This window comes from Vanellus vanellus, assembly GCF_965231255.1.
Source record: "Vanellus vanellus genome assembly, chromosome: 1".
Classification (NCBI taxonomy): domain Eukaryota; kingdom Metazoa; phylum Chordata; class Aves; order Charadriiformes; family Charadriidae; genus Vanellus; species Vanellus vanellus.
Genome location: NC_138905.1, coordinates 76,398,073 through 76,423,935, shown reverse-complemented (window position 1 = coordinate 76,423,935; position 25,863 = coordinate 76,398,073). Strand labels below are relative to the sequence as shown.

Genomic DNA, 25,863 nt, shown 5'->3' with positions numbered 1-25,863 from the left:
GAAAGCAAGCCTTTGCAGAAAAATTTATTCATCTGCTGATCATACAGCTCATGCGGAGGAGGGGAGAGTATAGTGGTAAATGCTTCGTGGTTCTTTTCTGCCTTTAGAAACAGTATAGGCAAATAACTGGATAAAAATGGCCTTCTTTAAGATGTGCAGGTACATTTTGCTCCAGGATAACGGTTTGCAAACCAGAGAAGGTACCAGGAGATGGCAGCATCCACCAAGGCCTTCATGCATCTGCTCACACATTTAATTTGTTGGTGCTGCGGGACCTCCTTACCTGAAGATTGCTTCAAAATCTTCCGTTTGAGTTGTTTTTTTCCAGTCTCTTCGTTAAATGTTAATACCGCATTCTGATTAGTTTCTATCCGTTGGGCTCAGTGATTAAAGGTTCTTGTAAGAAAAAGGGCTTGCCAAGGTGAGGGTGAACTCGTCACCATAAGCCTTATTTCTGTTTTTCACTGTCTCATGGGAAGAGTGTGGTTTTGTTTTAAAGCTCTATAAGGAGTGATGGATAATTTACAGCTATGCGTGAAGAGATGGAAGAGATCCAGCGACTAGAGGAGGAGGATGGATTACTGATTTACAGAGCCAGTCTGACCTGTTCTGCAGACTTGGATGTAGCTTTTTAAAGTGACAGAGTTAGAAGCTGTCCATTTAGCTAGATTTTCCAAGGTTATTAAGAAACTTGGGAATGCAGCTAAATTTCTTGACCTGATTTGTCTTGACTTTGGTGGAAGTTAGGAACATTTCCATCTGTCAGTGTGCAAATGCATTCAGAAATCTGGATCTTGGAGGAAGGATTTTTGTCCCCAGCCAACTAGTTTTGCAGTAGTGATCTGTGGGCCTGTGTTCAGCTAGGCTTTTTCAGTCCTGTCTGAAGTTGGCCGCAGTTGAGCCATGTTTGTATACATACGAGCTTTAGGGGGAAGGGAAGTGTAAGCCATTAACGCAGCATTTATTGTCATTTAGTTGTTATAAGGACTGCTTCTGTTATTAAAAATACAACATCTGCTGGTATTGCATTTTGATGTGTTCCAAAACAGCAAATGCAGACATGTGGTCTGTTCTTTAGTGCATTTTTTTTTTCTTATTATTTCAACATTACTTAAGAAGCTTTTATTCAGTTATACTTGTGCCTCTCTTTCTTTATTTTTGATGCTTGATGGAGGTTTAGAAGGCTTCTCTTGTTTTTTTTTTTTTATTGTTGTTGGGGTTTTTGTGTGTGTGTGTTTTGTTTGTTTTTTTTTTTTATGGTATAAATTTCAGTAATGTCTAATTCAGTCATCCCTAGTTATTTCTGGAAGAACCACTGAAAGGCATGTAAGATACTAATATTTAGAACGTAACCGTTGAAGCGATGAGGATGCTTTTTTATATAGCACATGTTGGCATGGAGCTGCTGAAGCGCGTACTGAGGTTATGGCCCAGCATTTAGGTTAGACTAAAGGATCCCTTAGGCATTTTCCTTTCTTTTGACTTCCTATGCAGAATGGGATACAGCTGTGTGGGACTGAGCACCAGGCATCAGTGGTGGCCAGGTTCTCTGCCCTTGGTCACAGGAGGGCTTTCCCAGTCACCACTCTCTCCTGGCCAAACATACAGCTATGCATTGCGGCAGCTCCAGCTTATGCTGCTGATGTGAGACCTTTAAATCAGCGGTGATTTAGGCATACAAAAGCACTGGCCTGCCATTGCTTATACAGCAGCGAAAAATGCCATCAAGACATGACCTGTCCTTTCTTCTTAGGACGAGGGTGAGCAATTGGGACAGGAAGGTGTCAGAGCTGATTCTCATCCCATTTTTTGACTGGCAGGTAGCTCCCCCATGCAGGGACGGCTGTCCTTGCCCACTCCACTCTGCTTGCGCCACATGGGGGGCCTGAAGCCGGCGAAAAGATTCAGCTCTCCCAGCAGTCCCTGGAAACTCGTCTGATCTGCTAAGACACGGCTCATAAGCAAAACAGCAGCAAGATGCAATCCTGAAATAAAAGGCCTTTTAAGATTTTTAAACTTTCCTCAGACGATGATTATCAAGAACTTTGTGCCGATGCTGTGGCAGTGTTGAATGGGGTTTATCGAGGTAGAGTCGCAGCCAGTCTTTCTCCAGCAAGTTAATAAGATGGCAAAAATCCTTTGAATACCACTGAAGTCTTTGAAATTGTGCAAAAGTCCTTTAGATTTATTGAAAGCTAATCAGTATGACATTAACAAAGAAGAAAGCAAGCTTAATGAAGATGAAAGATTTGAGAAATGGATTTTTTTTCTTTTGTGGTAGCTTTTTTTTTTAATGAAACACTTGCCCTTGTTGATTGGGTAACAGGCTGTGTGTTAACAGGCTGGTTATCAAATGAAATGGGAACTGTTTACATGTGCTGAATGAGATCCTTTTATTCTTTGTCTGTCAAGGTTTCCTTCCTAAATCTGGGTTTTAACCAAGTCGTTTAAATGCTCATTCAGCTGAAATTTGGCAATCTAATTCTTTCCTTGATGAGATGTTTTAAATATCCTTTACCTAGTCAACAAATTTTGATTAAAATCAGCATGGGTGTATCTTTCCCCAAACTTCTCTCTCTCCTTCTTAATTAAGAGTGTCCAAAAATAGCCTGTTTGGGTACTTCGCATGCATTCCTCTGCCTAGGAAAGCAGCATTCAGTATAAAGGTGAGATGTCAAACTGTCCATAGTATGAACGGAGATTCATAATTCAGTATTTGGACTGTAAAGTGTATCTTACTACGTGAAGAAGCAAAAATAAAACTAAAGCCAGGAGTAACATATTAGTGAGAAGTTGTTCTGCTCAATGGTAGAACCTCAGGAGATTATGCAGTGTTAAATTCTTATGTATTGAAAACTTTAAGATATAACTTTGACTAGCTTTAATCAGTACAGATGTCATCAGTAGAGATGGCACAGCCTGGGACTTCTGGCGCTCGATCTAACAGGATACCTCTCAGGATTAGCAGGCTACTTGCATTCTTTGAGTGCCAAATACCAGAAGTAATACACAAACACACATCGGTGAAAGTTGTCTTCCTACTATGCAGACTGTACAGGGGGATGATCACATTATGAGGGCATTAGGCAAAACCTCAGGAATGGGATTCCTTGCTCTTCCAAATTATTTTAACCAGAGATGGTTAAAGACTTTGTCTTATACCTCAGTTTTCCACCTGTAAAAGCTGTCTTCTATTATGTGTTTGTCACACATACTCTATACTGGGGGCCTTCTGGTGCTCCCACAGTACGAGTATATTGGTATATGTGTGCATTTGTACATCTACTCTTTTTACATGCCACCGTGCACAAAGGCCGAACATGAAATCTATCGGAGATATCAATTTTTTTACACCCAGGAGGACCACCTTCAATGCTGACCCTGACATTCACGCTCTTGCAGATACCCTGTGTAGATCATGAGTTGGGAATTCAACTTCTTAGAAAAGCGTTGCAAGTAAATGCAGGTTCTGTTTAGGCTTGAAGAATGTATTATCTTCTCTGTAGTTGCAAATCTTTCTATAAATGCCAAAATAGTCAGTGATTTTAGTGTTGAAAAACATGATCTTGGGTGGTGGTGGTGGCTGTCTCGTGGCACTGATTGTCCTTGTCTGCTGACAAGTTTGCTTGCCTGCTTCCAAGCTCAGTAGCTTGAGACCAAGACAAGTTGAGGTCCCAGATATTTCCTGTGAACTATATTGTGCAAAATTGCGTTTGCAGTTACAGTGGTTCTTACCTGTTGATAGGGCCTTAGCATGAGGAAAAGCTCATACAGCACCGAAGTCAACGGTTAGCCTGTCTGTGTGAAACTGATGTCTTCCATGGTGCTGGGATGTAAAAGAAAAGTTGATGTGGTAGCCCCGTTTTCTGGAGTTTAGGAGATTTTTATGTAGGGTGCTGGATGAGTAGAGTTGGACCTGGGTTCATACGTATAAACAACTGGAAAAGGTGAAGTGTTTGTGGTGTCGTAAATCATTGTCATAGGAGCTGTGAGAGCTGATTACCTTAGCCTTGCCCAACTGCAAAATCCCCACAACAGAGCTGGCCTTCTCTGTGGCAGTGGGGTGAAGGACGAGCACGACGACTATGAAGTGGCCAGTGTGCCGCTTCACCGATGTGAATTTTCCTCTGCCCTTCCCTAGTTATTCTCTACTAATGCAGTCTGTGTTACTTGATTGCGCCTCCCTTACCACCACATAGCGATTGCCATTTACTCAGGTGGTTATGTTGTGTGGCCTTATGTAATGGGTGAGTGTTGGGATGTTAAGGTGAGTCTCATGTGCGTGCCAGAACATGAAATGAGTTTCAAGGTGTGATGATACTTAGTTTTCAGCCACGAGGAAGCTGAACTCTCATTTTGTGATACCTTTTCCTCTCCCATCCATGTAAAGGTGAAAAATGGCTCTACATAAGTTTGTTGAAAAACAAGCAGCAGAGGATTAGGATTTCTGGATTATTCTGCATTGGAAAAGAAGCTTTTGGAGATATACTCTAAAAAAAAAAAAAAGATGTATAATGAAGCTATTACAATAATGATTGATGGAATCACTCTTGGGCTCTGGAGTTTACAATGCACTGTGTTCTTACTGTGTACTGACTGCGTGCACCTTCCAGTGGCATTTTATGGAAATATACGGTACTATATTTCAGCCGCACTTCAGTAACATTGCAACTTCAACACCTCCAATGACACAAAAAAGCTTGAAGATGGTTGAGCTTAAATGAGGCTCATTTTAGCATAGTGTTCTTACTTTCTAAACACCTGCAAAGAATTTTACTTGATTTCATTAGCAACAAGGAAAAAAATTATTAATGTTGTTATTTTCAAGGATTCTTCTGTTTTGGAGGCTTATGGAGGTGATCTTGCATAAATCACAAAAAGCAATAGGTTTTGGAGTCTTAAGACTGTCTCTGAGTCCTTAGCTCATTCTGCTGTACTTGGATATCGAAAAGGACTTGGAACAGGTGTAATATGACATAAAACACTACATGATTTATGCCCCTCTACCTGCAGAATATAGTATGGGATAATAGCTAATAGTCTGATTTTTCAGAGATGCTCAACACCAACAACCTCAGCTGAAATGAAAATGGAAGTGGCAGCTGCTCAGCACAGCTAAAAATGGGGCCATGAACGTCAGCCCTAAAACTGCATTCCCTTGTGTTTACTGTTTAACGTCAGCGTTTCAAAACTTTCTCTAAACAACATCTTTTTATTTTTATTATTTCTGTTACGGTGGGGCAAGAAAAAATGTCATTAAGGATGCACTTTATTTTTCATTTGAGCCTTCTGTCTCCCTCAGCCACTGTCCGCAAGTGAACTATTTTGGAAATTTGAGGGCATCTGCTTAGTCATTTTTAAAGTAGGCAAGAAGTGGTGTGGGAGAGAGATATTTTCCTAGGTTCTCCTGTTGTTGCTATTTATTTTTTTTTAAAGCATCATTATGTTGAAAGCAAACACCTGAAGAATAGCAGAATTCAAGGCCCAGTTCCTACTGGGTAGACGACTGTATTCACTCGTGCCCTTCAATGAAACATCATAGATTTATTCTGTTTGAACATCTGGTCCTCAATGCATGGTTCTCTGTGCTGAGTCTAGTGACAAACCTGAGATGACCCAGACTTTTTCTCCCTTACAACCAGCAGAATTTGAAGGTGGGATTGAATTTAGCCTTCTGGTGCCTTCTCTGCACCTGTGTGTGGCTGTGACTAAGGAGCACTGCCCGCTAATTTTCTCTGTTCTTGATGAAGGACCAAAGGTAGAGAGCTGAGCTTGGCTGTTAGAATGGGCAGAAGTTTTCTAAGGTGTCAGGTGAACAAGGGTAATGCTGAAAGAAGTGTGAGAACTTACAAAGAAACCAAAATTATATGAAAATAATTACAGATATATGTATACATACATGTATGTATATGCGTAGTTCTTCTAGTTGTCTGTTGTTCAGTGTTCATCTCCTATTCCTGTTGCTGTATAACAGAAGTAGGTGGGAGTTGGAGCTAGAAGACTGTGCGAGAATGTCACAGAGGAGCAAAAAGCAAGATTTGGGATAGGTGTCAATGCAGGGAGGAAAGCAGGCTCTCTAAATTAGATTTGTGAGGGTAACACAGTGACTAATGCAAATACTGAAATGAAGACAGGAGAATAAACCTTTGGTCATTTCTGTGTTAACACGTCAAGTCATGACACCGAGAGAAGCTATTTTCAGCAATTTTAGGAATATCTAAAAGTTTTCCTCCTTTCTTCAGGCTCATAATGTGGGGAGGAGCTGGCTTTTTTGGGTAAAGGGATATAAATTATACAGTATTAATAAAAAACTGATAAACTTAATAAAAATTCTTCACAATGGTTGTCTGTGTAATGTTAGATGTATGATGACGTGATATTGAAAAGTTGTATTGGGATTCGTTCAGCTTGGCCTGTGCAATTCACTTCTGGCTCTTCCTTGCCGGTAATGCCAAATTCAAGCCAAGAAAATGACTGTACTTATCTGTAAGATGTACACATGCTGTCGTTGCTTAAAAACTAAATTATCTTACTTAACTAATAATTTCATTTCAGCATTTTCAATGCTTTAAAGGCATATCCTGTGTCAGGAAATATGGTAAATATTGAGGCAAAATTGTTTCATTATGTAAGTCAAATCTTGAAAGGTTTAATGTGCAGCCAGTGTGTGGGTGTATGTGTGTTTGTTTATTTGAGTATATATCTGCCTACTTAATCCCTCATCTTCTAGTCTACGTATTTCCCTTGTCAAAAATAAAATCATATTAAGCACTGTTAAATAGTAATACTTTACACTTATTATATAGTTTCTTTCATCCAAGCTTCTCATACTGCTTTAGTTATTAATTAATGCTTGATAATCCTGGTATGACATAGAAAATATTATCCCCATTAATAATGGTTAAACAGAATCACAGAGTAATTAAACACTTGTGTATAGTGGCATTGCCATTCCTGTTTCAAAGATGTGTTTATTCTGAGTTCACTGTCTTCCCGTAAAAACTTAGTAGACATGAAGCACATTAGTTTTTATCTCAATATATCAGCTCAAGGTCAATCCTGGAAGGGGTTGCGTGTGTATGTGTGTGGGTGACTGTAACTTGCTGTGTTTAGATTAATAACTATCTGTGCTTTATCCATCATTCTTTTTGGTTTTGGTTAGTTAAGATTCCTCTCTTGAGGTAACAAGCTTGATTGCAAGATGCACTTTTTTGAAGTGAGGACATAGCCAGTTAAGTCAGAAATTGAATCGGTAATTCTTATGCTCTCATTCTCATACTGCTTCTAAATATTGCACTGTCCTTTTGTGGGGTGGATACATAATAGAGAACTGAACCAACCCCTCTGCTTGAGTTTTGAAATGTCTTAAAACTATCAAGATAGTATTTGACTTCTTTTCTTTTCCAGCTTAACCCACACTATCCAGAAGCCAATAGTGAAGGAAAAACATCGGTAAGTGGAATTTGTGTGTTGCATATAATCTGGGAAATCTCTATCCTTAACCCAGTACAACCCAACATATGAAAGTCCTTCATAGCTTTTTTTTTTTTTTTTTTTTTAATTTATATGTCACTGCTGCTGAGATTGTTTTCTGCATCCTGTGTAAGCTAGGGTGCAACTCAGAACTGGCGTTACAGAAAGTTTTCCCTCGCATAAGGCAAATGATAAGAAACTTACCTAAATTCTGCATCAAATTGGCATTAGTTGGAAGCTGTTCTGCTTGCTGACTGCAGATAGGAAACGTGTTAATTCTCCTCAGATCAGATGTATTACTTCATGGCAAAACCCACCGCCCTCTTTAGCTAGAAAACCGGGGACAAGCAAGTCTGGTTACTTATATGCCAATTCCGATTCAGTAGTGGAGACGAGAACCCTTGGGGCATCTTTGTCAGTCAAGTGTGGCTCCAAAATCTAAGAACATGCTGAGACTCTTTTCATTGCCTGTATTGAATACACGCATGCAGATAATCAGGCACAGGCTTAGTCTGAAGCCTGCCACACTTCAGGCAACGCTAGCGTGACATCTTCTCAAGGATCCGAGTTGTCCTTGCTGCAGTGTGGATGGGTTGGACAAAGGCCTTGTGCCCTTTGCCTAGGAGGCAACAGCCTTTGCCTTGTGCAATGTCAAGATCATGCTAGCTAATTCTAACTAACGAGGCAAGGCCAGACGTGTTGTAGTTTATAACACATGAAGGAAGTGGGGTTAAAACCCTGGGAGAATCTTATTGTTACTGAGACAGCAAATAGTCCAAAAAAGAGTCATTCCTCCATCAAATTCATGGGATTGCCTTGAAAATGCTAAGATCTTTGAAAAAAATTCTGTTTAATTTCTTTGTTTGCCTTCTGGCTTTTCTTCTTTTAGAAGACACATTTTCATGTTTTTCTCTGTGTGGGGAAGAATTTATTTAATTTTTTTTTTTCATGAAATGAAACCCGAGATTCTTACACAATCACATGCCTTTGGGACTGCAATTTTAATAAAAATGGAGACTTATGTAGAAGTTGGCAACATTGGTTTTCCATATTTTCTGGTATTTGGTATTAATGGTAATATAGCAATAACAGCTAAGCTGTCCAGAAAAATGAGAATTCTTTCTCATGAAAACATGGAAGTTCCAATAGTTGTTTCTCTTTTGTGTTGGAATGGCACGTGAAGCCTGTGGAGCTTTTGAAGGGAAATCGAGATAAGTTCTAGAATACCCCAGTCAGCAGTGTGCTTGCTTGTGTTCATGCTCTTGCTCTGAACAGTAGAGCTTGTCTTGTAGACGTGCATCTGCATTAACACTGTAGTTCACATCATGACGGCAGTTCTGAATCAAATCTCCTGATTATTCCATGTTTAAAACACTCCCAATTCACTTTTCAGAACAATCTCAGAGTCCGTAAACTGGTGTTCTGCTGGATGAAAGTAAAAAGTTACTTTTCACGGTGCCCAGCCTAGAAAACCAGACTACAGCTAGCCTAAAGTAAGACCTATGAAAACTTGCACAGGGTAGATATTAGGTCCTCGTCACCAAGGATCCAATCCTATTGTACCACACTATACTAATTTAGATATAGTATAGGGTTTCCAGTTGTAGCAATTCCTGTTCATCTAAATAGTTAAATATTCCCTGGACTGGGTAAGGAAGAAGACACAAGAGTAATCTGAACGTGAATGTTAAAGGTGACTTCTCTAACAGTTTGGCTTAATCCCTCTGGGTATTGGTTTCAACCAAATATCCAGATCGGATAAATCAGATTAGAAAAATACTTCTGATGAAAATTTAATCAAAACTGATTGATGATCAAAACTGATGTCTCTGTGGAAATTTTAGTTTATGCAGTCAGCACTTTCTTGCGAAAAATGTTTTGTAACGACTCTTAACGACGTTTGGTAACGCCTCCGTGTAAATCCAAGCCTACAGGCACTTTTTAGCATGGTAGAAATCCATTTGTATCCTTCACCCCTTTATAGTCTTTTTGGAAATAGCATGAGTCTGCAATGGCTATTTTAAGCCTTCATTCTGGCCTTGAGCAACTGAGCAGGAAAGCTTCGCATCCCTGTGCAGGAATTTCTTTTATGTTACAATGATGCAGTGTTTCAAATTACCCTTCAAAAGTACAAGAATCTTATATTATTTGGAGTTCTTTAAGGGCCAGCTATGTCAGTCTTGTATCCAATATGCACATAACCTAGAGCACACACGCTTTCTTTGCTAGGTGGTTTTCATCTAGTGTTTCTTCTGCCGGTTGACTGCCTAACTGATTCACTGCAAAGGCATCTTCTTTTTCATCTTTTGAAGCAATTAATTTTGAAATACTACCCGTGAAGTAAATCTGCTCTAGAGAGGGCAGGTGGAAGTGGACCTACCCCAGCAAAACTGGAAGTCTGAGTGGTAGGGGAATGGGAGATGCATGCTTGGATCCTTTCAGCTGAGGGAAGAAACTGAGCCTGCAGCCTGTGTTCTGCTTTTCTCTGCTGGTCTGTTGGATAAAAGGGTACCAGCTCCTTTCTCTGTCGTTTGGGTTTTAAAGGCGGCACAGCCATCTGTGTGTTTTGTGCCAACCCTTAACTCCTCAATGTGCGACAGGGCTCCCTGTGCGTGTTCACTGCCTGGTTTACAAGTCCTGATCGCAGTTGCTTAGGCAACTGAATTTTAGGAAGCAGCGATGGAGAAGGATTTTCCGTGGTACAGTAGGTGGGCATAGGCACCTGGGTTCTGCCTGAGTGCATCTTTTTTTGCCTTGCCTTAAGTGACTTCAAAGTCTGAAAGGGTTTTGGCTCCAGAGAGCGTAAATATTACTGGAAGTCAGTAGGACTTTTGTTCCCAAGCATTAAAGCTACGTTTGGACTGCGGTTCCTTGCTCATTTATGGGCTGCTTCTTGAGAATCCGGCCAAATTGTCTTTTGAAACACTGCTGTTATTTCTGGTAAAATTTGGCCTTACAATGAGTTGATTAATATTCTTTCTACAAATTTTTCTCACATCTAAACTCCAGAAGATTATTTTTTTTTAAATGGGAAGACCTTTCTGTGATTTAAAGGCCTTATCAAAAAAAGGCTTCCTCATCTCTTGAAGTCTAGGAGATTGTAGCGTATCACGCAACAAAACACGGTGCTCTGTGTTACAGCTCCCATTAAAGCCAAAATTGGTGTATTTTATGCTGCAAAGTAGTCTATTATTTCTAATCACAGAAATGTACAGCATCCAGAAGAATGCAATAAACATTGGGGAAATGTCAAGAACAGCTGGGAACCTGGCATTTGTTAGCGCCTTTGTATTAAAGGCTGTCTTTGGATAGGTACCTTAACTCCATTTGTCTGCATTTTCATGAGAGAGTGCTAATCCTAAGCAATTCCAGACTGGCTTTTATTGTTGAGATTTTTCTTAGGATTGGGTCTGTTGGACACTTCTACTATGGACCTCCAGGTGCGATTTGACATACCTCCTTTGACTTCTATTTACCTATTTTTATGAATTCCAAACAACTCTGCAATTCAAAGTTATCTTTCTTGCTTCCAACTCAGGTGATTTTTTTTTTTCTGATAAACACTGTAAATTAATTTTTTTTTTAATTTTTTCTTCCAGCAACTAAGTTTGTTTAATTAAAATTTTATAATGTGGAACACAGGTGATGCAGTTTAAACAAGTAGAATAGGCTTGGGGAATTTTTTGTTTCTTTTTAAAGGCTTGGTTAGGAATTAACATTACAATAAACAATCTGAAAAATGTGAAAAAAAAAAAAAAATTATCAGCTTTAAAATGGCAGTGTCTCTGCTTATATAAAGCCAGCAGTCAGACCACTTGAGAGGCTGGGGGGGGAGAAGGGGAGACACGGATGCCGGCACATTATTATTATTCTGCTGCTGCACACAGGTCTGAATCAGCTCTGAAAACGCATACATTGTTTCTTACAGAATGTCTCTGGCTCCTAACAACAGAATTGCAACGTGATGTCTCCGCTAAAAATGCGATGACTCACAAATGAGTCAACAGCGAAGGTGTTATAGGAGGCTAACTGCTGTGCTGTCTGCCAGGGCTTCATAACATGCAGGAGCAAGGCTGGCCATTAATTTACTCGACTTTCTTTTCATACAGAATTTTTAAAATTCTCTAGCCTATGGAGTTCCGCTCACATTACCACTCTCTGAAAATGCTGGTTTTGTAAGAGCCTCCTAAACTGGGTTAACATATTGAGATACCACATTGTACTGGATTTAACAGGCATTTTCAGAACTCTGGCTGCTATTAAATTTAATTTCTGCTGAAATCTGTAGTGCAGCTTAATGTATTCATTCAGGAGCAGGGCATTATCCTAGTCTGTCTCTATGCCACAAGAGGTGTCTTTACCAATTGGAATTGTAGATTTGGTTTCTAAAAGAAAAGGTATTTCAGGTCTGTCATGTTTCTGTATTGCTTTTTGCAGTTGAAAGGAAGGCCCATCCGTAAGCAAAACTCCATGTAAACCCCCTGAATTTTAGGTATGATACCCAGTTGAGGTGAATAATGGGGATTTGGGATAGGTCACAATTACTAGCATATTATATTAAGAGCTGTGGAGGAGGGTTATCTGCTGGGCTACGAGTCTCGAGAAAGACAAATCTGATTGTACCTGATTATTTTGTCTCAGATTACAATACAGGATTTGTCTCCAGTTACATTAAATTTACCCTTCAAATTGCAAACACCGTATTATGTCTGTTGGACATTCTGCCCCTTGGATGTGTATCTGATTTGACTTGTGGCAGCCTGTCACTAGTTTGCCAGTAGTCTGGGCCAATCAAAACTACTTTTTTTTTTCCTCGGGGAATTTAGTATTTGCTAATATTGTTTTACCCACTGTTCTTGCACTTCTCTACACTCCTAGCATGTAATTCACCTGCTTGCCTTTTTTTTTTTTTTTTTTTAAAAAAAACAATCAAGTCTTGGCAGTGCTTTCCTTGGCTGTCACTGACCGCATCACCAACCTCTCTGAAACTGGTCATTGGCTTCCTCTTCATGCTGCTTTAAGTTACATTTTCTTCTCTCTATATTTGAGACCTTTTACAGTTCTTTTTCTCCCTTCTCTTCACTGAATCCAGTTTTGCTGGCTGCATTTGCTCGTATACTAGTTTCTTACCTAAGCAAATGTCATCTCGTTTTCATCAGCTTAGGAATGCAGTGCTTCTCCTGAGCTGATCATATTGTCTAATTAATTTTAAATAGTCTAATACTTTCACTTCTTTCCATGTCACCATATAGACTCATCTGCTGATTCAGTAATGGCTAGGTTAAGTGCAGATCCTGGTGACTGATTACTAAATTTAATGAATCACAAGAAACTTCCTGTGTGCAAGCGTGTGTGCGTCCTCTCTCTCTGTCTCGCACAGAGGCATGTCAAACATAAATTCAGACATAAATCCATGTATGTTCATATGTGGTGACTATTGCTCTGCCTCTCATGCACTCCTTATATGTAAGTTGTTTTCAGAGCTGTCAAGTTCAGGGTCACTTCTTGTTACGTGTTTTTTTGGTTTTGTTTTTTTTTTTTTTTCATTGACTAGTGCTTAACTAGTATTCCACATTGGGTTATGAGGTGTGTCTGAGATCCTAAAATAGCATTATAAGGAGATTTCTGAGGTTTGTGCTGGAGTCCAGTCTGAGACTACTGCACAGCTGTTGTGTGGGTCTGATTTTGCTCAGCTGAGCTTTGCATTGCAGTTAGCAGTGTTACGGACACTGTCTTGCCCTCCGTTGAAGTGGACTTTCTTTTTAGAAAACCGACTCTTGCTCATATGCCAGGTCTGATTCGACAAGTGCCAAGCCTGGTTGGCAGAATTTAGGTCTGATGTTCCAACTGTTGCTCAATGGCATCTATAGAATTGTTGGGGAGACCACTGAGTGAGTGGAGGCAGCCCCAAACTGCAGGATGAACTTCACAGAGCTCGTGGTTAGCACAAACTACTTAAGCACAGGAGCCCTGCCTTTGACTTTGTCTCCTGGCATAGAAACCTGCACGTGTGCTTATATGCTCATGCTTAATGACTTATTGGAGATGGTCAAACATTATGTTGTGAGTGAGTAAAAAAAACAAAAAGACAACCACCTTCATGACACAGAGTAAAATATGGTTTCATATTTTGGTCTGTATTTTTCCCAGAGGCCCAGGGGAAAATAAATGCATGAAATTATGAAGTGTCCTGCCTTTTTGTATACCAGCCTTTTCAGTTTGGAAATTGTAGATTGGATAGTTTATGAGAAACTCTAACTGGATTTGAATGTAAGTTACTGGAAACATCAAAAAGTCTGTATGCTGTTCTGAACTATCCTGTGCCATTCCCCCCTTTACAGACCTCTTGAATTTTAAACTGGTTTTCCATTTTTGTTTGGAAACTTAGGATGTAGATTTTCATTTGATGCTGGACTCTGACTCACACTTATTAAGCTCTTAAGGGGATTCTCTTATAGTTTGCCTGCCTTGGCTCTCATCCTGAGTTTGTAAAACAAAATGTGTATGGAAATCACAGAAATTTTGGCTATTTTCTCAATCCTTGCATACAGGTTAAGTTTTTATGTGCAATTTTGTTTAATATTTTTGCATGTGGGGTATGGAAGGACATGAGGACTGCCAGATAAGAGCTTACTCTTGTGCAAGACACAGGAGATGTTTCCCCTTTGTTTCAGCAAGCCTTCCTCTCAAAAACTAGTGGTGATCCTTTGATCACTAGATGAGCCTAAGCAAAATTTCTGAGAGGATTTCTTCCTACTGTCTCTATCCTTCATAGAGGTAATGGGATGGAAAGCTGGTTATTTTTAGGCTTGATAATGAAAAAATGGACGTTTTGGAAGGATTCAAAAAGCGCCTTGAAATGAGATTATAACTAACTATTTCTTACATAGTTTCACTCATCTTTGATTTTGCTGCTTAATCAATTGGCAATATGAATAATCAAAGCTTTGCCCTTGATTATCCCTTACAGTTTGGCTTTAATCAAGGTACTAATGCAAACTGAGTAGTGTCTAGCCTCTTTACATTGCTTTGTACATCTCTTGCCTAGTGGTGCACTATAAATCATTATAATAGTATTTCAGGTTTCCAGCATTTGATTTTTCTCTTTTGGCTTTCTTCATTCCTCTTTTCCTTTTCCACCCGTGATATATTTTGTGTACGTGAAGGGCTCTGGGCTGCCAGTCTCTTAATTGGTTATTAGTCTTTTGTAATATGTGTAACCCAATACCCCAGAGGAGCAGCTTTTACTTATGCCAGTAATTCTATTGGTTGCTGCGTGGTTACGGGCACAGACTCTGAATTACTCCTTCCAGCAAAGATACGTGCTCAGGGAAGGTAGGATTTGGCGTCTGTGAAGACAAAGGTGTGTAGGTGACTGACAATGAAGATGGCTGCTTAGTGGTGCTGGGTCACAAGATTCCCATGGACCTTCAGCAGATGGTAGGAGGAAGATCGCCACCTTGGATTTGCATGCCTCTTTTGAGGCACCAACACGATGTAAATCTGTCACGTGAAGACTAGGCTGCACAGCGTCAGTGGGCACGCTCAGACCTGTGTTGGATCCAGCCTCCAATGCGGGTGCCAAGATTTCTAATACGGTCTAGCTGGTGTTTTGTGTGTGCCCCCTTTCCAATGCCAAGTTGATCTTCGTGGAGTGGATATTCTGGCCCTTGCTGTTTGGGAAGCGTGCTGCTGTGATTTTGAACATGTGAGAGGAAAAAATGACCGAACTTAAATAAAACAACAGTGGAGTTAGGCAAATTGCTTACTTTTTTTGACCCCTTTTTCCCCTTTAAAAAAATCCAATTTTTATTAGTTCCCCTCTTTTAACTTTGACCCTTTCCAAACCAGCGCCGTGTAGTTACATCTGTTGGGAGTGAAGGGTCTGCAACTACCACAGGTTTTTTGAAGTTGTAGGTGTCAAGTAATAATGTATACAGTACTGCAGTCTCTCTGTAGCTTGTGACCTGCTGTTGTTATAATGACTGTCTGAGACCCCATGTGCCTGGGGCAAAGTGCATCCTTTGTGTTACACACTCCAAAGCCAGTCATGCTACATTCTTACTAGAACGTAAAAAAAAAAAAAAAGTACAATTCAGATGTATTACTTGTCCGCAAGGTAATTGGAGAATTTATAATGGGCCCTGATGCAAGCAAATAACCCTTGTGCCTAATCAGCAGAGAGACGGCGACCTTCCTGCTTCAAAGAAGAAACGCCAAGCAGGGGAGAAGATTATGTATACTTTGGTCTCTGTGCCACATGGAAATGACATCGCATCTCTCTTTGAACTGGATGCCACCACTCTTCAGAGAGCTGATTGCCTGGTTCCAAGGTAAAAAAAAAAAGGGCAAAAAAAAAAAAGGCAAAAAATATTGCTGCACTGACAGGGTTTCTTCCTAGCATTATGCTGGTGAGTAAAGCAAAAAAAAAAAAAAATCAAACAGGAGCAAGTATTATCCTTCAGTTAAAATTTGAGGAGTGTTCATGGATAAACAAGGGATGTATAAAACATGATACTGCTGCTGTGACTGGGTAAAATAATTATAAGGATAAAACAAGTGACACTTAAAGAGAGTCTGTGAAGAGAAAAATAACAGGCTAAACATTGCACAGAAATATATGAGGACAGAATTGAGCCCTGTGCACTGTTTGAAAAAACTCTACTGTTAATAGATCTAACTGAACTGTTCCCAACAAAATAATGTATAAAGTGAACTGGGCTTCTGTTTCCCTGACAGATCACGATGCCACTGAATGCATTTGTTATTCAAATGAATTCAGCAAGTGGCTTCTGGGTTTTAATTGTGAATATTTGAAATTTCAACTGTGTTGCTGAGCAGAGATTGGTTAGATCAGTCACACGGTGTTGGTTGTGATGGAATGGGCATGCAGACACTTGCGGCTAGTTGTCATGAGGGTGGATTTTAAAGCTTGGTACTCACAAGTACCAATGTATGCAGCTTTGAAGTGTACTTGCTATGCTAAGTTTTGCCATAGAATTTGCTTACTTGAATACTCAAAGCCCATGAGCATGAAGGGGAGAGCGTGAATGAAGACCACAGTGAATATATTTAAAAAGTAGAATTCAGAGTAAAAATTGTAATTGATTTCTCAGCTCTGCTTTTTGATAATGCCACAGATTATCATATGGAAAGAATTTAGAAGAATCTCACGTCTGCTCTTTTGTTCACTTGATTTTCAGTTGAGAACTGGTACTGTAAATGCTTGCTCCCTGGAACAAGGGTTTGCAGATCATAATGGTGAAGCTGTGAAACCATGGTCAGTTTTACTTTCTGGCTTTTGTGCTGTGACAGGTTGAAAGGGTTTGTTACTTTGCAGAGAAAAATAGTAAGAAAAGAATTGGTTTTATTCATGAAATGCATTTCTATTTAGATGGGATTTTATAACACCTTCCTTTTTAATTTTTTTTTTTTTAAGGAATACTTTACTCCTAGGCTTATATAAATACTTAAAAACAGCATTCTGCATAATCCCAAGATGCTGTTTGTTCTTGTTGCAGCTCAGTTCTGGGTAAGAAAGAAGGAGACAAGGGAAAAGCGTACTGCAGTATCTTTTATGTCTCCCTCACCCTTTTATTATGAGTGGCTGATGTGACTCATGCCCTCAAGTCTCATGTCAAGGTCATGTGTTGCATTGCATCCCACCTTGCCTGCTTTAGCTCAGGACTGATCCATCTAACCTGTTGTTTGCTGTGTTCTCCTTTAGGAACTCATATGTCCGACTGAGGCATTTATGCACTAACACTTGGGTCACTAGCACCAGCATTCCAATAGACACTGATGAAGAGAGGCCCGTGATGTTAAAGGTAAACACGTGTGTCTTGGGGTTGAAATCCCAGACTCATTCCTGAAGTTCTCTAATGGTGATCTCACTTCTAACATATAAAATATGCATAGTAATTAGGATAAAGGTAACAGAATTGCTTACCCGTATTAAACCAAAAACTCTTGCAGATTGGGACATGCCAAACTAAAGAGGACAAGGAAGCTTTTGCCATTGTATCGGTTCCTCTGTCTGAGGTCAGAGACTTGGACTTTGCCAATGATGCAAACAAAGTTCTAGCATCAACTGTTAAAAAGCTGGAGAATGGGACAATAACCCAGAATGAAAGGAGGTTAGTGAGTTTTGGATTTTTTCCCCTCTTAAGTTGGTGTTTGGCTACTCATGACATCGCAGTATGTTAGTAACATCTGTGTGGACATAGAGGCAGCTGGGAGAGGACGCTTCAGTACTTAGAGTGTTAGCCTGGAAATGGATTCCATCTCTGTCAGAGTGTCCTTGCTGCACCTCAGGCTGGTGTGTGTGTCTTGTCTGTAAAATGGGGGTAAACGGCACTTCCCCAGTGCACTGGCCACATAAATAGATGGTCGCTCCCTGGGCAAATGCCAAGGGTTTGACTTAATTTCCTTTGATAAACCACTTCTGAGCTATAAGGTGGGGGTCCACTGCAGTCGATTCTCATGTACGAGAAAGCCATCTATGCAGTGGGCAGCACGGCGGGACTTCTGATTCCTGTGGAGTTCACTGTACTGCGCGTTCTACTGCAAGAGCAGCAGAAGGAGATCTCAGAGTGACCAAGAAGCTTCGTCAATAGTTCCTTTCCTTTCTTATTTCTATTTTTCCCTGTTCTCTTTTCCTATATTACATAATTCTGGTGTTTACCCTTTGTATTCATCTGTCTTTCAGTTGTAGCCTTCCTAGAATGTCTTTTCTTCACACCCGCCCATGAATTAAGGGATTTTGTTGTACATTGTAGCCAAATATATCCCACTGCCTGTGATGTAGTTTGCTATTTGTTTTCAGCTGTCTGTGGTTAAACTGAATATTAGACAGCATCTCTGGCCACGTTAATTTGTAACTTCTATTCCACCATGCATCGTGTACAACTTTTTGCTGAAAATGTTAATTTTTGGTGATAAAACTGAATTTTTGCTGTCAGTTGTCAGTAGCAATTAGACCAGATGGTTTAATATCAGGTGGAGGATTTATCATAACAGGCAGATCTGTAATGGCCTAGGTGGTGGTACTCAGCCTTGAAAAGCTGATGGGCCATTTCATGATTGAGTTGAACCAGAGAGGGATGTGACATAAGCAAGGTGTGACATCCCTGTATTAACCTTGCACTGCTGTGTCACTGCAATCCAGTATTGTCAAGTCTTGATGTTGACAGATTGGTACAACGCACATGTAAAACATTTCAGAGTGGTTTCAGAATAGTGCTGTTATTTGTTCCTGTGATTTCCTTTGGAAGAAGAAAAACCCTCTTTTCCCTGTCTTATCACTTTCCTGCTTAGGTAAGTAGGGGTCTCAACAGTTTATTCCTGGTTGCTCCATCTTACATCTGCCTTTTCTACTTTTTCTGTTGTGGGCGACCTTGCTGTTTGTTCTCCACCAGTTTGCTGAGACTTCTAAAGCTAAGGCCCACTCAGAGGGTTTAGCTGCCTCTTGTGGGTAATGGAAGCTTTGTGTCTGGCTCCCAGAGATGACTTCAAAAATCTGCTGGGCATCTTCCTGCCGCCTTCATAGCATGCCTGCAGGTTTAATAATAATAGACTTGATGTTGTCCAAATGCAGATGGTGCTTCCCCAGGGTGGGAGACACACTGGGTTTTGTTTGTAAAAGATTGCAAGTTCTTTTAAGGGAGATTCATTGAAATCTGAGCATTCGTAGTTCTCTCTGTGCATGCCTCTCAAGGTATGTTAGTAACAGGGAGGCAATGACCCCTTTATTTTTGCATTTTCCGAAGGTAGGAGAGAAGGAATTACTACTGCCTCTGTCCTTTTTAGCACTTGCTTCTGCCAAATCTTCTTTTGTGTAGCAAAGACTGAAACAAATATAGTAACTTTTCAGTAGTTTCTTGGGTCAGTAGGGAATAGTCTATTGGCAGAATGCTTTTATTCCTCTAGTGAGTCCATCATCTTTTTTCACGGACCCATGTCCGTGATAAAGTATAAAAATCCTTGCTAGGCTGTGTGAGAGTGTCTTTCTACTGTTCCTGGGCCTTGAGACCAGCTGGTATAGATTTTGGATTTCTGAATACTCTGCATCAATCCAGCATCCTGTATTTTTCTCCCTTTCCCCCTCTGGTTGTTGTTTAATGCCTTGGTAAACATCCCTGTGATGGATTTAAGCCTCTGCTGAACTGAGGTCTGGAATCCTTAAGTACATGTCAAACTTAACTGTGCAGTGATTGAAGTTCTATTGTGCTAGATAAAGCTTGTTCTAAAAGGTGATTTTCTTTCTTAATGAATCCTAGCAAGTGTTGAAGGACTGTATATAATAATGATTTGTCTATTCATTCTAGGTTTGTAACCAAGTTACTGGAAGATCTCATTTTCTTTGTTGCTGATGTGCCTAATAATGGGCAGGACGTTTTGGATGTGGTCATTACCAAGCCAAACCGTGAACGACAAAAATTAATGAGGGAACAAAACATATTGGCTCAGGTATGTCCTGCTGTATTAATAACTTGCTTGTATTTACAAACAGATCGTAGGAGAGAGTGATTTGAGAAAATGTTATTTTTAGGTAACTTGGCCTATAGCATATTTGGTTTGTGGCTGGTTGGATCGGGTAGATACAACGCTACTTAGTCAAGGCTCACCTCTTGGTCTTTGAATCAGATAGAATCATGAGGGGTCATGTCTGATAGCTTAGTTTCGTGTGATTCTGATGACTTTTAAGACTACATTTGATAGCAAGTTGTTGACGAAATTTGAAACAAGCTTGCAACATGGTCACAATCCTGCAAGTGTTCCCCATATAGGAAAAATTCTGATGCCTTTATGGATCCCTGACTTTGTATGAGGGCAAACTTGCATGTAAATCCAAAATGTTATTATCGTTAAGTAGCTTACTGAAAAAAAAAAAAAAAAAAAAAGAGTAAAAAGGATGAAATTGGACAGTAGCTAGTATTATCCTCCTTTTTCATCCTTAATTAGCCAAAGTTAAGGCCCTTAACCAACAATGTTTAAAACTGAGAATAGCAGTAAAGAGAAAGCAATGTCAATCGAGTTGGTGGTAAATGTAAAGCTAAACGCATAAGTCTGTAAAGTCTGAGATTGTGCCCCTACTTGTATTTAGTCGTATGCAGGTAAGTGCAGTGATTCACTTCTGACTTTGGTCGACAAGGTTCTTGTGCTGATCCTGTTGGAGGACGTTTCCATTGACTGCTATAAGTTAAGCAGAAATCTGGGTTTGATTTTCATTCTCAGTGATTTTGATTTAAACAGATATTTGGCATCCTCAAAGCTCCTTTTAAGGACAAAGGTGAAGGATCGATGCTGAGACTTGAAGACCTAGGTGACCAGAGATATGCTCCATACAAATACATGTTAAGGTTATGTTACAGAGTTCTCAGACATTCCCAACAGGACTATAGGAAGAACCAGGTCAGTGGTATTCAAGATAATTTTCCTCCTAATTTCTATAATTGTATATCCCGGGTTTGGCATTGCTCTCTTGCACTTACAAGTGGGATTCTGTGGTAATGGTGAAAGGACTGGGTTTTGTGTAGGTTAGTAGTAAGAAGTCACCATCATATGCTGCCTCATGCTGAGAAATGGTGTTTTTGTTTCATGGGCATTTGTACATGAGTTGAAGGGTCACCAATGAATATCATAGGTTCACCTTATACTTGCACAGATTGCAGACTGAGATTGGGGTGCACTGCTTCATTCATGAGCTTTCTGTTATTAAAATTATGCTCTTGGACTCTGGATTATGAAGTGGGAAGTCTGCAAAACTGTCTGTTTCTGTTGCTTAAATGTATGTAGATGAATGGCAGTGAATCAGACCAGAGGTTATTGTACCAGGCAGCCTAATTTCCCACTGCTGGAGACTCCCTGTGAGCAAGAAGTATTTCAGAACATGGTGTCAAGTGCTTTACACATTTCAGGGGGGAAAAACTGCACTAACTTTGTAGGACTAAAGGGACTAGAGATAAGATTGAACTGCTATGTGTGGCTTCTTTGTTTTCTTCCTAATGCTTTACACAAATATTTCTGTTTTGGAGGGAGGGAAAGGGAGGAGGGAAGACTTGGGAAAGAAAGCTTCGTAAATGTTATAAAAACCTTTTGGTTTTTCCTTTTTAATAAATTGGTTGCTGCTTCTTGAATTTTGTATATATTTTCATGGATTCATTCCTTTGGTTTATGAAAGAATAAGAAGAATTCATCACCCCTGATATTGAATCTGTTTCTTGGGGTACATATTTTAGTGATCAGATGTTCTTTTGTTCAGGCCAGTTCAGAGAGGAAAGTTTTGAGGGTTATTTTGATTGCTAATTGAGCTGGGTGCTTCTGGTTCTAGAAGAAAAACATTACTGCTTAATAGGTCATCACAGGGAACATTAACAGGGAATGTTCATTTTTTCAGGAATATATTGCTAAGAACTTCTGCGTCATGCAGTCCCAGATTGGTTATGATATTCTGGCAGAAGACACCATCACAGCTTTGTTGCACAACAACAGAAAACTGCTAGAGAAACACATCACGGCTAAAGAAATAGAGACGTTTGTTAATTTACTCAGAAGAAATCGAGAGCCAAGGTTTGAAGTGGTCCATGTAACATTCTTTTTCTGTATTTATAGGCTTTTATATTTGCAGTAGCTGTGAATCTGCCTGCTATTCATAGTTTTGTTGTCTTTTTCTCCCAGCTTAATTTTTTTTTTTTGACCTGGCAGACAAAACCACCACATGTACAGTGTCACACTAGAAAATATCAGAACTACCTGTAATTCTTGGGATTTGACCATATATGCATTTCAGAACTACAGCTTACTGAAAAGAAAGTTTATACTTTACAGGACAATTTTGAAAATTTGTTTTTAGTTCAGAATGGGACAAAGAGAAACAAACAAACTTTAATTTCTCATAACTCTGTAGCTTCTCTTTGAAACTGACACTTGTGTTGGTTCCCCTGATAATAATCTTGGTGCAAATTACACAGTTGTCCATTTTTCTAAGCTTTTATTAATATCAGTTTTCCTGCAGGTTCTGATTCCAGGTCAGACCTGAAAGGGGCGTAGGGCAGTGAAGATCCCAGTGAACGTGGGTCCTAGACCAGATCTTTTCCAAATGAAAAATTCTGGCTTTGAACTTCTCTTTGTTGGAAAACTTTTTGAGTAGCTTTAGGTCAGAATATACAGGAAATGTTTTTTGTTTTTTTTTAATGGAAAACATATCTATTTTTTTCATTGGATTTTCAGTTGTGAAATTACCAAAATAATACAAATATAAGAAATTAATGTACTGAAGGTGAAATAATGTCCTCTGTAATTGTGAATACCGTTTTCCTGTTAGTGATTAAGGATATTGCTCAACGCCCTGGTGCTTCACTGCATCAATTATTCTCTATATGTTTGCAGCTGTTTTGCTTCACTCTGTAATCTCATTGCCTCTCCCATGCTAAACTATGGTGGGTTTGGTCAGTAAGAAGAGGAAACCACATGAGATCAGCTCCTTCTCAGTGCTGAAGGGTCCTAGTGTTTATTGACAATATCATGTCACTTTTTTCTTTGTGGTGGAGGATGTCATAGCATTTGTTGCATAACTATGTTGTGCAGCTGCTGTGTATTCACTTCTTTAAGGCTGAAGTCCTAAGAGCAATAAATGTTTGAAAAATGAACCTTGCCAGCATGGTGCAATCTGAACAGTAAAGGCTTGATCTTATGACACTTATTTTCATGGAGAGTCTCGTAGACTTGCAACACTGCTCGTGTGAGTAAGAATTGTGGCAGTATGCTCTAAAACACGTGAGCTGCAAAATTTAAAGCCTTCCTGACTTTTAGCTACATGTTTCTGTGTAGTATTTTAAGTCTTCTGTTCTATTGCATCTGTGTTTTTCTGCCTGCAGGTTCTTGGATTATCTATCAGACCTGTGTGTATCTAACACCACAGCAATACCAGTAACTCAGGAACTCATCTGCAAGTTTATGCTGAGCCCAGGGAATGCTGACATTCTCATTCAGACCAAGTGAGCATCCGTAATCGGAACATACCTTTTTGTTATCTGCTCTGGTGTTATATTCGTAGCTCCATTGTGAATGGTTTGTGTTTGCAGGCTGATTTCGACGCAAATGGACAATCCCTTGGAATGCCCAGTCATATCGGATGACATTGATGAAGAGGAAGTGTGGCTTTACTGGATTGACAGTAACAAGGAGCCTCATGGCAAAGCTATCAGGCATCTGGCTCAGGAGGCAAAGGAGGGCACAAAAGCTGATTTAGAAGTTCTTACCTACTATAGGTAAAACCGCTTATTCAAATGGAAGAAAATGTAAACTTTCTGAAGACCCCAGTGCTGCTGTTATCCAGTTCATTTGCCAATGTCAAAAAAAGGAAACCAGGTCATGCCAGAAACTGGGATTAAAATTTTGTTTCAAGTCTTTCCTGTAGGAAGCATCACAATATCTGCTGTCTATTCCAGACAAATCTTGAGTTCCTTTGCTCACGACAGCTCTTCGTGTCTCCCTATTATTTTGCCTCTTACCTTTTATTTACGGGACTTTATTCTTAGGTTGTGCTGTCCTGGAAGCAAGGTATGCTCTGAGGAAGGATTGTCCCTGAATGGCCTGAGGATTAGAGGGGAAATGGGATCACGGAACAGTGTCTTACACTGATTGAAAACAAATAGTCCAAATGCTTCAGCCTTCCATTGAACAATGCTTCCTTTGAGTTTCAAAGGGAGCCTAGTCTTCATGTTGGGGCTGGAGCCCGACATTAGCATTTTTAATGGCAAGTTGATTCCTTGCTTAGCAGTCGCTCCTGTTATTTTTTAGGATTTATGTCAGAAAGGCTGACATCAGGCTTGTAAAGTGAGATTCTGAGGTACATTTTTTTATTTTCAACTGGTTTCTTTGAATGCCCTACATTATTACCTGTTTTTAAGGTACCAACTGAACCTCTTTGCAAGAATGTGCCTGGACCGCCAATATCTCGCCATCAACCAGATTTCTGCACAGCTGTCGGTAGACTTGATCCTGCGATGTATGTCTGATGAAAGCCTCCCTTTTGACCTCCGGGCTTCTTTTTGTCGGCTGATGCTACACATGCACGTGGACAGAGATCCTCAGGAATCTGTGGTACCTGTCAGATATGCCAGATTGTGGACTGAAATTCCTACAAAGATCACAATTCATGAGTGAGTTGAAAGTGTTTCAAACTAAAGTACCAAAGTTTGGAACTTTGTTACGGTTAGTCTCAGAACAAAATGGTTGTAGATGTTTAATGTTGACAGAACAGGTATGTGGAACGGTATTTTGTTGCAAAGCGCAGAGCTATTAAGTATTGTTACTCTTGGAAACCTCCATGGGTGGCTTTACATGGAAATACTTCAATTTCATTTTTCAATGTGTTCTTATATGGAATAAGCTGGGGAAAAATGGAATGGCCTTTTCTCAGACCAACTGAACTTGAAGTAATCCAATTGTGTCTAACATTACAGGTTTGCTAGGCTGGAACTCAGTTTTATACTTCAAGCTCAACTGAAAGCCACAGCTGGAAAGCCAGAATTTATAGTTAGGTACATCTATTACCCCAGAAACAGTTCAGAGAGGCTTTGGCCTCCATCCAGCAAAGTCCTTAAGCATGTGTTAAATTTAACTATGGGGGAAGGGCCCGTTGACTTCAGTGGAAACCCTCTCTGGCTTAATTGATTTGATGGAGCGGTGCCACTGGGCTAGACCCAGACGGGGAGTATCTGGCTGAAGAGACAAAGAGGAAGAAGCATAGCAGTGCAGCAGACAGTATTGCTTCTGTTACTGAGATGAAGGACTGTTTTGACATAGATGAAAAATCAGTCCTAGTTGGTAGTGCAAAGCAGGAAGCTGACTGTCCCGAGCTGCTTTCCGGATCTGCTGTCTTCCTTGCAGAAATAGTAAACTCTGGCTGATGGGTAGAGAGGACAGCTGAGACTTAGTGGCTTATTGAATTGTCACAGCAAGATTTAAGAGTGCTGTCTGCCAGAACTGAAGTATTTTGCTGTCTTCGTTATTCCCATTCACTGAAACACTTCCTGGTAGTGTTGGAAGGAAGGTTTGTGCATCCTTTTTGCCTGTCTATGCAGAATCAGCTGACCTCTACCCCATCTCTTTACAGAGAATTGACAGTAATTTTATAGCATTATGATTGGTTTTTTTTCAATTTAGTGACAACTGATCCTGATGTTAGAGGTGTTTAATTTTCCTTCCTCCCTTGTCTTGCATTGTAGGTATGATTCTTTCACAGACTCTTCGAGAAATGAAATGAAGAGGAAGTTTGCGCTCACTATGGAATTTGTAGAAGAGTACTTGAAAGAAGTTGTAAATCAGCCCTTTCCTTTTGGAGACAAAGAGAAAAATAAACTTACATTTGAGGTACTTCTTAGC

The 25,863-nt window shown here is 39.9% G+C and overlaps 1 protein-coding gene across 2 annotated transcripts in view; it reads left to right on the top strand.

Moving 5' to 3' along the window:
• The window catches only part of ITPR2 (inositol 1,4,5-trisphosphate receptor type 2), a gene marked incomplete at its 5' end in the record, with an annotated part of 265,207 nt that overhangs the window by 62,408 nt on the left and 176,936 nt on the right, over nt 1–25,863 (top strand). The window contains 11 exons of one of the 2 annotated variants that reach the window (XM_082485241.1): nt 7,408–7,452; nt 15,652–15,806; nt 17,201–17,300; nt 17,449–17,609; nt 19,800–19,941; nt 20,728–20,886; nt 21,872–22,044; nt 23,352–23,471; nt 23,559–23,744; nt 24,387–24,638; nt 25,707–25,851. In XM_082485241.1, the coding sequence (XP_082341367.1) occupies nt 7,408–7,452; nt 15,652–15,806; nt 17,201–17,300; nt 17,449–17,609; nt 19,800–19,941; nt 20,728–20,886; nt 21,872–22,044; nt 23,352–23,471; nt 23,559–23,744; nt 24,387–24,638; nt 25,707–25,851 (1,638 nt within the window). Of the gene's footprint in view, nt 1–7,407; nt 7,468–15,627; nt 15,807–17,200; nt 17,301–17,448; nt 17,610–19,799; nt 19,942–20,727; nt 20,887–21,871; nt 22,045–23,351; nt 23,472–23,558; nt 23,745–24,386; nt 24,639–25,706; nt 25,852–25,863 lie in introns of both variants that reach the window. The other variant, XM_082485240.1, reaches the window with a different exon arrangement.